Source organism: Bos taurus, chromosome 5 (assembly GCF_002263795.3).
Source record: "Bos taurus isolate L1 Dominette 01449 registration number 42190680 breed Hereford chromosome 5, ARS-UCD2.0, whole genome shotgun sequence".
Lineage (NCBI taxonomy): Eukaryota > Metazoa > Chordata > Mammalia > Artiodactyla > Bovidae > Bos > Bos taurus.
This window is the reverse complement of record NC_037332.1, coordinates 17,916,789-17,931,272: the sequence shown is the minus strand read 5'-3', so window position 1 is coordinate 17,931,272 and position 14,484 is coordinate 17,916,789. Positions and strand designations below refer to the sequence as shown.

The following is a 14,484-nucleotide window of genomic DNA, read 5'->3' as shown; positions in this document are numbered from 1 at the left end:
CCTTCTCCAGGGAATCTTCCCAACCCAGGGATTGAACCCAGGTCTCCCACATGGTAGGCAGTTTTTTTTACCAGCTGAGCCACGAGGGAAGCCTGAGAATACTGGAGTGGATAGCCTATCCCTTTTCCAGAGGATCTTCCCAACCCAGGAATGGGACCGGGGTCTCCTGCATTGCAGGCAGATTCTTTATCAACTGAGCTATCAGGGAAGCCTGTTTTATTTTAATTATGTTATAATTTGTTAGAGTAGCCAACCACTGTACACATTTGTTAGGAGAGGAAGAGATTTAGATGTGAGAATACCTTTTAGATGCTGGGAAGAATTGGGGGCAGGAGGAGAAGGGAACGACAGAAGATGAGATGGCTGGATGGCATCACCGACTCGATGGACATGAGTTTGGGTAAACTCCAGGAGTTGGTGATGGACAGGGAGGCCTGGCATGCTGTGATTCATGGGGTCACAAAGAGTCGGACACAACTGAGCAACTGAACTGAACTGATTTTTAAGAGCTTTGCTGTGTCTCAGCAGGTAAAGAATCTGCCTGTAATGCAGAAGACCTGGGTTTGATCCCTGGGTTGGGAAGATCCCCTGGAAAGGGAACGTCTACCCACTCCAGTATTCTGGCCTGGAGAATCCCGTGGGCTATACGGTCCATGGGGTCGCAAAGAGTCAGACACAACTCAACAATGCTCACTCTCATACCTTATAAAGGTCAAAGACTTGTTGAGTAGTTTTTGGTAAGTGGAGGCAATGGTAAAGTGTTTACGAGCTTCTAGCGCTAGCGTGCATGCGTGCTAAGTCACTTTAGTCATGTCTGACTCTTTGTAACCCTATGGACTGTAGCCTGCCAGGCTCCTTTTGTAATCCTATGGACTGTAGCCTTCCAGGCTCCTCTGTGCATGGGATTCTCCAGGCAAGAACACTGGAGTGGGTTGTCCTGACCTCCTCCAGGGGATCTTCCCGACCCACATCTTTTATGCCTCCTGCATTGGCAGGCAGGTTCTTTATCGTTAGTGCCATCTGGGAAGCCCTCTAGAGCTGAAAGTGAAAGTGAAAGTCGCTCCGTCCTGTCTGACTTTTTGCAACCCTATGGACTGTACAGTCCACGGGATTCTTCAGGCCAGAATACTGGAGTGGGTAGCCTTTCCCTTCTCCAGGGGATCTTCCCAACCCAGGGATTGAACCCAGGTCTCCTGCATTGCAGGTGGATTCTTTACCAGCTGAGCCACAAGGGAAGCCCTCTAGAGTTGAAAGTTACCGTAAATAAAAACTGGGGATAGAAAATATGCATATTCTTTACATTTGAGGAGACAAGTGCAGAAAGTTTATAGCAGGTTGTAGAAGAAACAGATGTTGGAATAAGCTGTCCAGGGCCTTAAAGGCATATCTTATGCTCAACAGTTAGAAGCCATTAAAGGTTTTTGAGCTATACAGTTGCATTCAGAGGGTTAAATTAGTTATGTTAAATGACACATTGAAGAGAATTGAAGTGGTTTAGACATAACATTATGTAAGAAGTTAGACATAAGTTATGGGCTAGAGTAATGAAAATTAAAATAGAAAAAAGAGATAGCTGAAAACATTACAAAGGGAAAGTTGCAATGCTTGATATAAGACTTGAGGGAAAAAGAGGAATCAAAGATGTTTCAAACTTTTAGGAATCTAGAAATTATAGCCTTAAGTAAGAAATTCACCTATTCATTCAGCCCATATTCGCAGAATGTCTCCTTGTGCCAGGCATTGCAGGCCCTAAGTAGTAGGATAGAAAATAAAACTAAATTCTTATTTTTAGTGCTTATATTCTGATGTAAAGGCATACTGAAATAACTTTTTTTAATGTTTAGATGAAAGCTCAAGAAGTAGAGCTAGCTTTGGAAGAAGTAGAAAAAGCTGGAGAAGAACAAGCAAAATTTGGTAAGTGCCTTGGAGAAAGGATTACTGTGGTGTTAGAGTAGATTCCATTTATTCACTAAGCAATAGAGAATCAACTTTAATATAGACTCTATAAAATGTGTATAGTTTATTTCGAAAGATTTTTCTGGAACTCCTGTTTCATGGAAAATGTACAAAATAGTTACTTTCTCTTCTGTTACCTTATTATAAATATGATAGACTTTAAAAAATAATTTTATTATTTTGTTGAAATTTATTTAAAAGTTTGTTTTGAGATCTAACCAATTCAAACATTTATCTTTTTTAATAGAAAATCAATTAAAAACTAAAGTAATGAAACTGGAAAATGAACTAGAGGTATGTTCTTTTGTATTTCTTAGGGTATAATTGTAAATATTATCATTTTCAATTATTATTTTCAGATTTTTTTCATTATATTTGGCTGGAAAATCACTGGAATGATACTGTGTTTATAATTACTTGTTCAGTATATATTTTACATGCCTTTATGTACCTTAAATTCTATTAAGGATTGCACGTCCAATTGTGAACAAAATAAAAATGTTGAGTAACCTCATGGAGCTTACAGTCTAGAGAAATATACAGAGAGATTACTATTACTGAGGTGTAGTGAGGCAAGTTGGAATTTGAGGAACAGTGACAGAAAGGTGTAGGAGAAGAGGAGCTTTTTGAGAAAGCCAAGAGCCGAAATGTGAACATAAATTTTCAGTGAAGGAACTGAATACATTGAAATTATGGAGATTATTGGAAAGAATGTGATACAAATGGATTAGTCTTTATAAGGAGGAAGGACCTTTTTTCCTTTGTACTTGTAAGGAAGGAAGAATGGATGTTTACAGAAGCTTTTCATGTCGGTAGGTTTAGTGCCTGGAATTTGAGAGGATGAAGAGGTCATCTGCTAAGAGTGGGAGATGTGTAGTCAAACTTTAAGGAAGTCGGATAAAACCTAAAATATATGGAGAATGAATTGGAGATTTCAGGGTCTGGAATGTTCAGATCTTGGTTCTTTCACATATTAGCTGTATGGATTCAGATGGTTTTATTTTTTATTCCTTATTGTATATCCAGCTTCTAGGGAAATACCAGTCTTTCTCAATAAGTACTTGTTAACTGAATTATGAGAGCTTCCTCAATGGCTCAGTGGGTAAGGAATCTGCCTGCAATGCAGGAGATGTAGGAGATGCGGGTTTGATCCTCAGTTCGTGGTATTTTCCCGGCCAGAAAAAGTGGGCTACAGCCCACTCTGGTGTTCTTGCTGGGAAAATCCCATGAACTGAGGAGCCTGGTGGGCTATAGTCCAAGGATCACCAAGAGTCAGACGCAGCTAAGCACAAGCACAAGTGAGCTAACGGAGTCAGATCAAGTCTGTGCTAGTGTTTAGCAGGGCAACTGCTACAGAACAGAATAGGGCAGTTGGAGATATTGGTTGAAGCAGTGATTATAAAAAGCTAAATAGGCAAGGAAATCAAGGTTGGGATGTTAGGGAGAGATTAAGGAGAAGAGGAGTCAAGGGATTAAAGGGTCTTGTGAGGTAAAAGGGCAGATGTGTTGTGAATAATTGAAGAATGTTTCTGCTTGGACAAGGTCCTGGTGTGGGGATGGGAGTGTGAGGCTATAATGCAGACAAGAAGAGTTTTAAAAAAGAAAGTCCAGAAGGAGAGTTACATATGTGTAGAAATTGCTTGGGGACTTTTGATGGAAGACTGTGAGCCACGTGCCAAAATTTCTCAGTGAATTTGTGAAGGAATGACTGAGAAGTTGGTAGTTTGCTACTACCATGAATAGGTAGTGATAAGAAAGCTGGCTATCACGTGAGATTCAAAGCAGCAGGAGGAGTTTTTACAGGATGGCGGAGGAATGATAGCCTAGAAATTATAGTTTGGGGTAAATCAACACCTTTTCTTAACCCCTAGGTATATGAGATTTGAAAGAATAAGCATTTCCAATCTGAAAAAGTTCCAAATGAAGTAGTGTACTAAAAGAGCCAAACTATAGCTAAAGCAAGGAGGTAGAAAGGATAAGTCAGTGGAAAGGCTGGGGAAGTAAAATACTAGTTTATCTTGGAAGAAGGTTTGCTTTGAGAGCATAATGGAAAGCTTTTTGAGGGAGGTAAAGAGTATGAAAAATTTGGTTAACATAGAAGAATAACAGAACTGAATGGCAGGGAGATGACTTAGAGACAGATTAGAGGACCAGAGGATTTTTGGTGTTTTCGACCATGACCCAAAGTAACTGGCTGCTAAGTCACTTCAGTCTTGTCTGACTCTGTGTGACCCCATAGATGGCAGCCCACCAGGCTCCGCCGTCCCTGGGATTCTCCAGGCAAGGGTACTGGAGTGGGGTGCCATTTCCTTCTCCAATGCATGAAAGTGAAAAGTAAAAGTGAAGTTGCTCAGTTGTGTCTGACTCTTGGTGACTCCATGGACTGCAGACCACCAGGCTTCTCCGTCCATGGGATTTTCCAGGCAAGAGTACTGGAGTGGGGTGCCATTGCCTTCTCCAAAAGTAACTGGAATATGAAGCAAAATGTATTTAGTCTGCTGCAATATTTTAAAGGTAATCTGTCTGGATGTCTAATATGATAGTACTAGCCATGTGTGGCTGTTAGCGTTTAAATTCATTACTGTGTGAATTAATTACAACTTAAATTAAGAATTCATTTCATTACACTAGTTGCATTTCAAGTGCTCAGTAGACACATGTATATGGGGCAGTGCAGAGAACATTTCCATTATCCTAGAAGTTCTTTTAGATAGCACTGGTGTAAATATGAGTCAGTGATATGAGGGGAAGGGCTGCTTAATTTAAGCCCATGGGTCAGTGACTAGGGTGGAGGCTCAGGTGGATTCTGGTGTTGTTTCAGAGCTCTGGTACTCAGGGAAAGCCTAAATAGTTCATTGCATAGACCATTATATGCCTTTGTAGTTTACCCTGATGCCTGTGGCTCAGCTATAACAGAATCTGAGTGATTGACACTCAATTCTTTGTAGCTCTGGGTGGCTTAGGAAGAGCTTAAAGGGTTGTCTGTGAACTAAAGCCTAAATAAGCTTAATAAAAATGGTTCTTCAGCAGCTTGATTTTAAACACTTGGTGCTGATTATAATAAAATTTAAAAGTCAAAATAATTATTTGCTGTTGATTCATTTGAATCTCCAAATGTAATGGAATTAATTTATACTTTTGGTTTATTACTTTCAGATGGCACAGCACTCTGCAGGTGGACGTGACACTCGGTTTTTACGTGATGAAATTCGCCAACTTGAAAAGCAATTGGAACAAAAAGATAGAGAATTGGAGGACATGGAAAAAGAGTTGGAGAAAGAAAAGAAAGTTAATGAACAAGTGAGGCACATTTTTCCATTGACTCTTAACTGTTCAAGTTACCAAAAAACACTACCTGTTTATACTTTTTATCATTTTTAGTAACGATAGCAAGTTTTATGTATTTGTGGAAATTGATCTATATGTATTTCTAAGGTTTTATATCATAGCTGATGTTGTCATCACGTCTTTAAAATACAATGGATCAAGTACTTCTAGTGAATGAATATGACCTAGACATTAATTCTTTATATATGGAGGTATCTTTTTCTGCAGATGTTAAAAATTCTTTACATAAAGTTGATGATTTGGCCTGGAATATTGATATGAAAAAATTAGGCATTCAAAATCAATTGATTTTCTTATTTGCCATAATTTGGGAAAAAAGTTTTTATTTATATTAGTGGTAGACTTGGAAATTAATCTTTAATGATATATTCAATAATAATCAAATTTTTATTTTCAGGCATACCTCACTTTATGTAATATAGAGGTTCTTAAAGAGTGTTAATGTCACCATTTTGTAAATCAAATCATATATTAAATCATAATGTGTCATCTTTTATACAAGCATAGTTTATTATTCCCTCTTATGTTATACTTGTTATTTATAAAATAATTCAATGTTCACTTAAGTTTAGTTTCAGAAAAAAATTATATTTTTGCAGATAAATTTATATTTCCTTTTAGAAAATAATATGTTTTCTTTTTTTGCTTCCACTGTCACTGACTTAGTAAAAAATTTGGTGTATATGTGTATTAGTTGTCCCATCCCTGATGCCCAGAAGCTTTTTGTGTCCTTTATAAGGTCAATGTTTTATCATGTCCTGATAATCTTATTTTGTCCTTGTTCTCTTGGAAATAGATTGTTATAAATATAAGTAAATGACATTGATTATGAGGTAATGTTGATATTTAAAAAGAATTCATCATAGACTGATATATAAGGAAAAATATTCCTTTTTTTTTTTTTTTTTTTGGCTGTGCCATGGGACATGTGGGATTTTGGTTCCCCTGCTGCTGCTAAGTCGCTTCAGTCGTGTCCAACTCTGTGTGACCCCATAGACGGCAGCCCACCAGGCTCCCTCGTCCCTGGGATTCTCCAGGCAAGAACACTGGAGTGGGTTGCCATTTCCTTCTCCAATGCATTAAAGTGAAAAGTGAAAGGGAAGTCGCTCAGTCGTGTCTGACTCTTAGTGACCCCATGGACTGCAGCCCACCAGGATCCTCCATCCATGTGATTTTCCAGGCAAGAGTACTGGAGTGGGATGTCACTGCCTTCTCCATTCTCCTACAATTGGTTCCCCTACCAGGGATCAAACACATGACCCCTGCATTGAATCATGCAGTCTTAACCTCTGGATCTCCAGTGAAGTCCCAAATTCCCATTCTTGGTGTATCTATTTTATTAGATAGTTTGGAAGTAATGTAAAAGTGAGCTATTAATATCTGTATAGTTTTTGCAGTGAAAAAAGTGTAGATTGATGCCACCTAAAGGTGACGAATGGTGGCTTAGTGGTAAAGAATCCACCTGCCAATGCAGGACATGTGGGTTTGGAGGATCCTCAGTATGTCAGCAAATTTGGAAAAGTCGGCAGTGGCCATAGAACTGGAAAAGGTCAGTTTTCATTCCAGTCCCAAAGAAAGGCAATGCTAAAGAATGCTCAAACTACCTCACAGTTGCACTTGTCTCACACACTAGTAAAGTAATGCTCAAAATTCTCCAAGCCAGGCTTCAGCAGTACGTGAACCGTGAACTTCCTGATGTTCAAGCTGGTTTTAGAAAAGGCAGAGGAACCAGAGATCAAATTGCCAACATCTGCTGGATCATCGAAAAAGCAAGAAAGTTCCAGAAAACATCTATTTCTGCTTTATTGACTGTGCCAAAGCCTTTGACTGTGTGGATCACAATCAACTGTGGAAAATTCTGAAAGAGATGGGAATACCAGAGCACCTGACCTGTCTCTTGAGAAATCTGTATGCAGGTCAAGAAGCAACAGTTAGAACTGGACATGGAACAACAGACTGGTTCCAAAGAGGAAAAGGAGTTCATCAAGGCTGTATATTGTCACCCTGCCTATTTAACTTATATGCAGAGTACATCATGAGAAATGCTGGGCTGGAAGAAGCACAAGCTGGAATCAAGATTGCCAGGAGAAATATCAATAACCTCAGATATGCAGATGACACCACCCTATGGCAGAAAGTGAAGAACTAAAGAGCCTCTTGATGAAAGTGAAAGAGAAGAGTGAAAAAGTTGGCTTAAAGCTCAACATTCAGAAAACTAAGATCATGGCATCCTTTCCCATCACTTCATGGGAAATAGATGGGGAAACAGTGGAAACAGTGGCTGACGTTATTTTTTTGGGCTCCAAAATCACTGCAGATGGTGACTGCAGCCATGAAATTAAAAGACACTTACTCCTTGGAAGGAAAGTTATGACCAACCTAGACAGCGTATTAAACAGCAGAGACATTGCTTTGTCAACAAAGGTCCATCTAGTCAAGGCTATGGTTTTTCCAGTGGTCATGTATGGATGTGAGAGTTGGACTATAAGGAAAGCTGAGCACTAAAGAATTGATGCTTTTGAATTGTAGTGTTGGAGAAGACTCTTGAGAGTCCCTTAGACAGGCAAGGAGATCCAGCCAGTCCATCTTAAAGGAGATCAGTCCTAGATGTACATTTGGAAGGACTGATGTTGAAGCTGAAACTCTAATACTTTGGCCACCTGATGAGAAGAGCTGACTCATTGGAAAAGACCCTGATGCTGGGAAGAATTGGGGGCAGGAGGAGAGGGGGACGACAGAGGATGAGATGGTTGGATGGCATCACCAACTCAATGGACATGAGTTTGAGTAAACTCTAGGAGTTCGTGATGGACAGGGAGGCCTGGAGTGCTGCAGTCTATGGAGTCCCAAAGAGTTGGATAAGACTGAATGACTGAACTGAACTGAACTTGAGAAGGAAATGGCAACCTATTTCAGTATTCTTGCCTAGAAAATCCCATGGACAGTGGAACGTGATGCGCTACAGTCCATGGGGTCACTGAAGAGTTGGACATGACTTAGTGACTAAATAACAACAACAAAAGTGAAGAATAAGCTCTTAGCAAATTATTGTTTAGTTGACTCAGTGAAACATAACAGACCTATAGATTTCTTATCATGAAGGATCCTACCTATGCTGTACAGTAATAGAATTGCTTAGGGAGATTTTGGTGTGTGTCTTTTTCTAGGCTATTGTTCTTTGTCTAGCCTGTGTATTCATCAACTTCTCATCACTGATACCACCCACTGTTAGCTAATCAGAACTATCTTGTCCATTCATATCCTAGACTACTATCTTTATTCTTAGGCACACACAGACAACTTGTTCAGTCGCTAAGTCTTGTCTGACTCTTTGCAACACCAAGGAATGCAGCATATCAGGCTTCCCTGTCCTTCACTATCTCCCAGAGTTTGTTCAAGCTCATGTCCGTTGAGTCAGTGATGCCATCCAGTTATCTCAGCCTCTGTCATCCCCGTCTTTGCCCTCAATCTTTCACAGCATCAGGGTCTTTTCCAGTGAGTCAGCTCTTTGTATCAGGTGGCCAAAGTACTGGAGCTTCAGCATCAGTTTTTCTAATGAATATTCAGGGATAACTTGAATACATAGTTAATATACCTTTCCAGCCACTGCTGCTGCTGCTGCTAAGTCACTTCAGTCGTGTCCGACTCTGTGCGACCCCATAGACGGCAGCTCACCAGGCTCCCCCGTCCCTGGGATTCTCCAGGCAAGAACACTGGAGTGGGTTGCCATTTCCTTCTCCAATGCATGAAAGTGAAAAGTGAAAGTGGAGTCGCTCAGTCATGTCCGACTCCTAGCGACCCCATGGGCTGCAGCCTACCAGGCTCCTCTGTCCATGGGATTTTCCAGGCAAGAGTACTGGAGTGGGGTGCCATTGCCGTCTCCTAGGTTCCTTGAAATAGAATATGGATATGAGTTGCTTTGGCAATTTGTTTTTGCCCTTCACCAGTCACTGAGTTTTACTGAGTAGTTATAGAATGCGAAATATTAAGGATACAGTGGGCATACTATTCTGTTTCTTAGCCATATTCACTGTCAATTTCAAAGATAATATAAGATAATAGGATACTCTGGGGATACATTTGGATATAAGAATGCTGTGGGATACCATGGAAAGGTATACATAAGTCAGTCTTTTTTTTTTTTTGAGTTTGATTTTTTTAAAACAGTTTTTCAAATTAATTTATTTTTGGCTACACTGGATATTCATTGCTGTGTGGGCTTTCTCTAGTTGCAGCGAGTATGGTCTACTCTTTAGTAGCATTATGTGGACTTCTCATTGCAGTGGCTTTTCTTGTTGTGGAACATGCATATTCTAAAAGGATATCTGTGGATTGGAAATCATGAGAGACACTGGATAGATGATAAGAGTTTGTGGGTCACAGATACTGAAGCAATAGAAGTGATTGGAAGGCTGATCTCTAAGGCATAGAAATGTCTAATGAAATAGAAAGAATGCTTCAAGGAACAGCCCAAGAAAAGTATCAGGAGTATGATGTTTCAAAAACCAAGGAAAATGAGCATTAGTAGCATAAACGGTTTTGTCTTTAAGTTCTTGACATGTGTTTTATTGTTAAATTTTCCAGTTCAAAACAGGATAGGACTCTTAATTCCCAGATGATGATAATGATAATGGTAAACTTGTAAAATTTGTAAGCGTGCATCACTTCAGTCGTGTCCAACTCTTTGCGACCCTAGGGACTGTAGCCTTTCGGGCTCCTCTGTCCATGGGATTCTCCAGGCAAGAATACTGGAGTGGGTTGTCATGCTCTCCTCCAAAGGATCTTCCCAACCCAGGGATTGAACCCCTGTCTCCTATGGCTCCTGTACTGCAGGCAGGTTTTTCACTGCTGAGCCACCAGGGAAGCCCCCAAATTTGTATAGCACATTGCATTTGATTATGAATTTTCTTTAAACTTTTTATTTTGAAAACTTTATCTTCATGAAGATTTTAGGAAAAGCAATAAACACTCACATACTCTTTATGTAGGCTCACCAGTTAACACCGTGCTACATATGCTTTATCTGTCAGTGTCTTTGCACACACAGACTTACTTCCCTCCCCTTCCCTCCTCCTCTTGCTTCCTTCTCCTCTCCTTTCTTTTTTGGTGAGCCATTAGAGTTAATGTGAGATAGTGTGGTACTTCTCTTTTAAATATTACAAATATTATGATATTTTATTCTTAAATATTTCAGTATATTTCCACTGAAAGGAGAGGTATTTTTCAATATAACTACTTATATAATTAGCATACTCAGGAAATGTAGTGTCAATTCAATGCTGTTTTCTAATAGATTGTCCATAATTAGATTTCCTCTGTTGACCCAGTGATGTCTTTTTAGTTTCCCCAGCCAAAATCCAAGCATCCATGGTTCTTTTTAAGCATTATGTTGTACTGCTTTGTATTTCTAAGTAATTTAATGCTCCCTGAGAGCGAAGTCTTTTAGCTCTGATGATAGAACTGCAAAACAGTAGAGATCTTGGACAGAAGACTGCTCATTAATAGGTTTTAGGCTGGGGAATAAGAGTAATGGTTTTGTTTTCTGTATCCTTTGGTTAGAGTCTTTTGTTTTTTAAACTCAACCTGCTTAATCCTTCCTATCCTTAGTTTTCAAAATTTTGGCTTACTGTTCATGTCTTGGGTCAACATGAAGTCCTCAGTAATTAAACATTCTCTGCTTTATTGACGAGAAACTGAAAACCTGACATTACATTGAATTACCGCTGAATGTTATCTTTTTAATTTTTTTTCCTATTTTAGTTGGCTCTTCGAAATGAGGAGGCAGAAAATGAAAACAGCAAATTAAGGAGAGAGGTTGGTAAAACAAATTCAGTAGTTGTGGTGGTTCAACAAAGATACATATTAAAAAAGTTTTCATAAATTAATTGTGTAACCAGAACTGGAATTGTCTAAGTAATTGATGTTTTGAACTGTGATTTTTATGGTATGACTTTATCTTAGGGAAATAGAAAATAAATAGAAAGGTGAACTCGTTAAGTACTGCATTCATTTGTTAGATCTCTGTGGGTAAATCTTACTTTCTTTTTTAAGCTGTTCATTGCTAGTTTGCTAACTCAATGTGTGAGTGGATTTCTGCCTTACTTCCTTTTATTTTATCTGGCATTCTTTTAAAACTTTTTGTTTCTTATGAAATCTTACAAATTCTGTTAATTATTTGGTTCTTCTGAGCCAAATAATGTACATTGTTTATCATGAATTTTTATTTTTTAATATAATAAAAATGTTTTTTGTTTTGGTTGATAATTAATATTCTTGCTTTCTTTGATTATCCAAAATAATATCTTATTCTCCTAAAATTTCTTTTTTTCCTTTAATTTCTTATTATTATACTTAATTATATATTATCTTTCTCATTTCTAATTACCTTCTTCTTGTCCTTTTCTGGAGAACAAACGTCTAAAGAAAAAGGTGAGGCTTTAAGTGTTGTGAAACCTTGGGATTTTAAAGGTGTGTTTTGAGATCATTATTTAGAGGGTGAAATTTTGTTTCTTTGGATAGTTTTTTTAAAATAGAATATTGTGCTTGATCTACCTTCAGAATGAACAGCTTCGTCAGGATATTATTGACTATCAAAAACAAATAGATTCGCAAAAAGAAACACTTTTATCAAGAAGAGGAGAAGACAGTGACTACCGATCACAATTGTCTAAAAAAAACTATGAACTTGTCCAATATCTGGATGAAATTCAGGTAAAATGAATGGAAGTCAGTTCAAAGCCATAATTTTTTTTATAAAACTTTCACTATAATGTAAATCTAGTAATATGTTTAATGTAAATCTGCAAATGTGTATTTGTAAAACATTAAATAAATTGTGTCTTTGGAATTCCAAATCTTGCAAATTTATTCTTGTTTTATGTCTATCTTGTACATTTCTTAAGAACTAAGATTCTTAGTTATAGTTTTCTTAATATTTGATTTAGTTGGTAAATTTGATTTAGTTGATACAAAATATCTATAAAGTTCCATTTTCTCCAGCAAACACTTATGATTCCATTTAATTTTAATTTGTTTTAGTAAATTGTTTTTAACTATAATGCCTTTATCTTTCCTAGACTTTAACAGAAGCTAATGAGAAAATTGAACTTCAGAATCAAGAAATGAGAAAAAATTTAGAGGAGTCTGTCCAGGAAATGGAGAAGATGACTGATGAATATAATAGGATGAAAGCTGTTGTGCATCAGACAGATAGTATGATGGACCAGTTAAAAAAAGAAAATGATCATTACCGGCTTCAAGTAAGGATTCTCATTAGATTAACTTATTTGGACAGACTTCATATTGCCTCATTACTGTTTATTTGAAATTGGAAAGTACTTTAACTTCCTAGGATATGAGATTTTGTCTTATGCTCTAATATACCATCTTACACTGTGATATGTTACCATGCTGATATATTTGTCTCTATGTGCTTTTCTAGTTTCCTTACCCATACCTTATACTTCTTGCCATGTAGGATGTATGGGTGATATCTGAATGAGTATATAGACAGCAGTCCTACAAAGCTATTAATTTGGGGAACTTTCTATTAAAGACTCCTAGAGGTCCTGTGAACAACTGTAAAGATGCACAAACCATTTAATGTCACCCTAGGTACAGAACTGCTCCAATAATGAATATGCCTTTAAATATATATGTATATATGTGCATGTGTATGCTTATCACTGTGTATAATGCATGTATAAATATTCAGTTATAATAAATATGTTTGTGTTACACTGTTTTACAACGTTTTTGGAATAATTGTTGCCTTTTAGGTGCAGGAGCTTACAGATCTTCTGAAAGCAAAAAATGAAGAAGATGATCCAATCATGGCAGCTGTCAATGCAAAAGTAGAAGAGTGGAAGGTGCTTTTTTTCAATTGCTGTAATAGCTTTTAATTTTAGATTTCAATTTTTAGTCTTAATTTTCTTTAAAGGCTTTGTACTGGTTAGTGACATTTTTATTAGGCATTTCCAAAGGTGTATAAAATATCTTAGCTTGAAAAGTTTTAAGAACTGCCATGTATAGACCTCTAGAGTTGTTTTTAGTCATTTAATTTTGGAGGAGAGACGTTAGTAAATGTATTCTTCACTTTGTTTTTACTTAGTATCTTTTAAGTTTTAGTCTACATCAGTGCATATAGTATTGCTTTGTTCTTTTTAATGACTGTATGACTGTAATTTTTCTTTGTAGATAATGCCTCTTTCATTCATTCAGGATATTTATGCTTCTTCATGTCATTTTAATGTTTTCTTTTTAAAGATTAGTTGTATACACTTTGTAATTGCAGGGAGGTAGTTATAACTTCTTGTTTTAGGAATGGGTTTTGAAAACTTGAGGTTGTTTAAATGAAAAGATTGAATTCCTTAAAAAGAAAAAAGCACAGTGTGTATCTTTGAATCACTTCTTATTTGAACTTCAGGCGGTATGCACAAAAGGGACACTGGTCATTCCAATTGTTGCTGTGTTCTCACTTCCAAGATTTTTTTGCCTGCATTTTCTTGATCTGCTAATAGTATGTATTGAAGTGTTGATCATAAATGAGAAATGATTTATTAATTTTGATGTTATGTAACAGACCCTATTTTGTTTATTTCTAGTTAATTTTGTCTTCTAAAGATGATGAAATTATTGAGTATCAGCAAATGTTACATAGTCTGCGGGACAAACTGAAAAATGCCCAGCTTGATGCTGATAAAAGTAATGTTATGGCTCTACAACAGGTAAAACTTTCTCAAAATTTGATTTGTCAATGAGTTTTATTAAAGTTGGCAGTGAAACTCTGAACTGTCTTTGATTTATCTCCTGGGCCTAATCTAGTCACTGGCACCTTTGGGTAGATAATAAAGTTTTTAGAAGTTTCTTATACCATCCATTCCTAGGCAAAAATTATAATTAGGTTTAGAGTTAGGAATAGAATTATTTTGTGTATTTTTCTCTGTTGATGCAGATAATACATTTATTGTTTGGGAATTATTTATAAGGAACTATTAGAAACTTTTAGAAATTTGAATATCCTAATACTCTTACTAAACTTTATTATACTGTGTTTTAGTGCTGAAATATGCTGTACAATGTGAAATAAACTAAAATATGGCTATAATTTTTACTGCATAGAATTTTTATATTTAGTACCAATGTATTCATATATGCCTGGTAGTCCAGTGGTTAGGACTC

The 14,484-nt window shown here is 37.2% G+C and overlaps 1 protein-coding gene across 7 annotated transcripts in view; it reads left to right on the top strand.

The window, feature by feature from the left end:
• The window catches only part of CEP290 (centrosomal protein 290), a 96,056-nt gene that overhangs the window by 1,520 nt on the left and 80,052 nt on the right, over positions 1–14,484 (top strand). For all 7 annotated transcript variants that reach the window (XM_059886126.1, XM_059886125.1, XM_005206047.5 and 4 more), the window contains exons 4-11: positions 1,845–1,914; positions 2,204–2,250; positions 5,113–5,256; positions 11,065–11,118; positions 11,863–12,015; positions 12,381–12,563; positions 13,083–13,172; positions 13,908–14,030. In XM_059886126.1, coding sequence (XP_059742109.1) covers positions 1,845–1,914; positions 2,204–2,250; positions 5,113–5,256; positions 11,065–11,118; positions 11,863–12,015; positions 12,381–12,563; positions 13,083–13,172; positions 13,908–14,030 — 864 coding nt within the window. The remainder of the gene's footprint in view (positions 1–1,844; positions 1,915–2,203; positions 2,251–5,112; positions 5,257–11,064; positions 11,119–11,862; positions 12,016–12,380; positions 12,564–13,082; positions 13,173–13,907; positions 14,031–14,484) is intronic.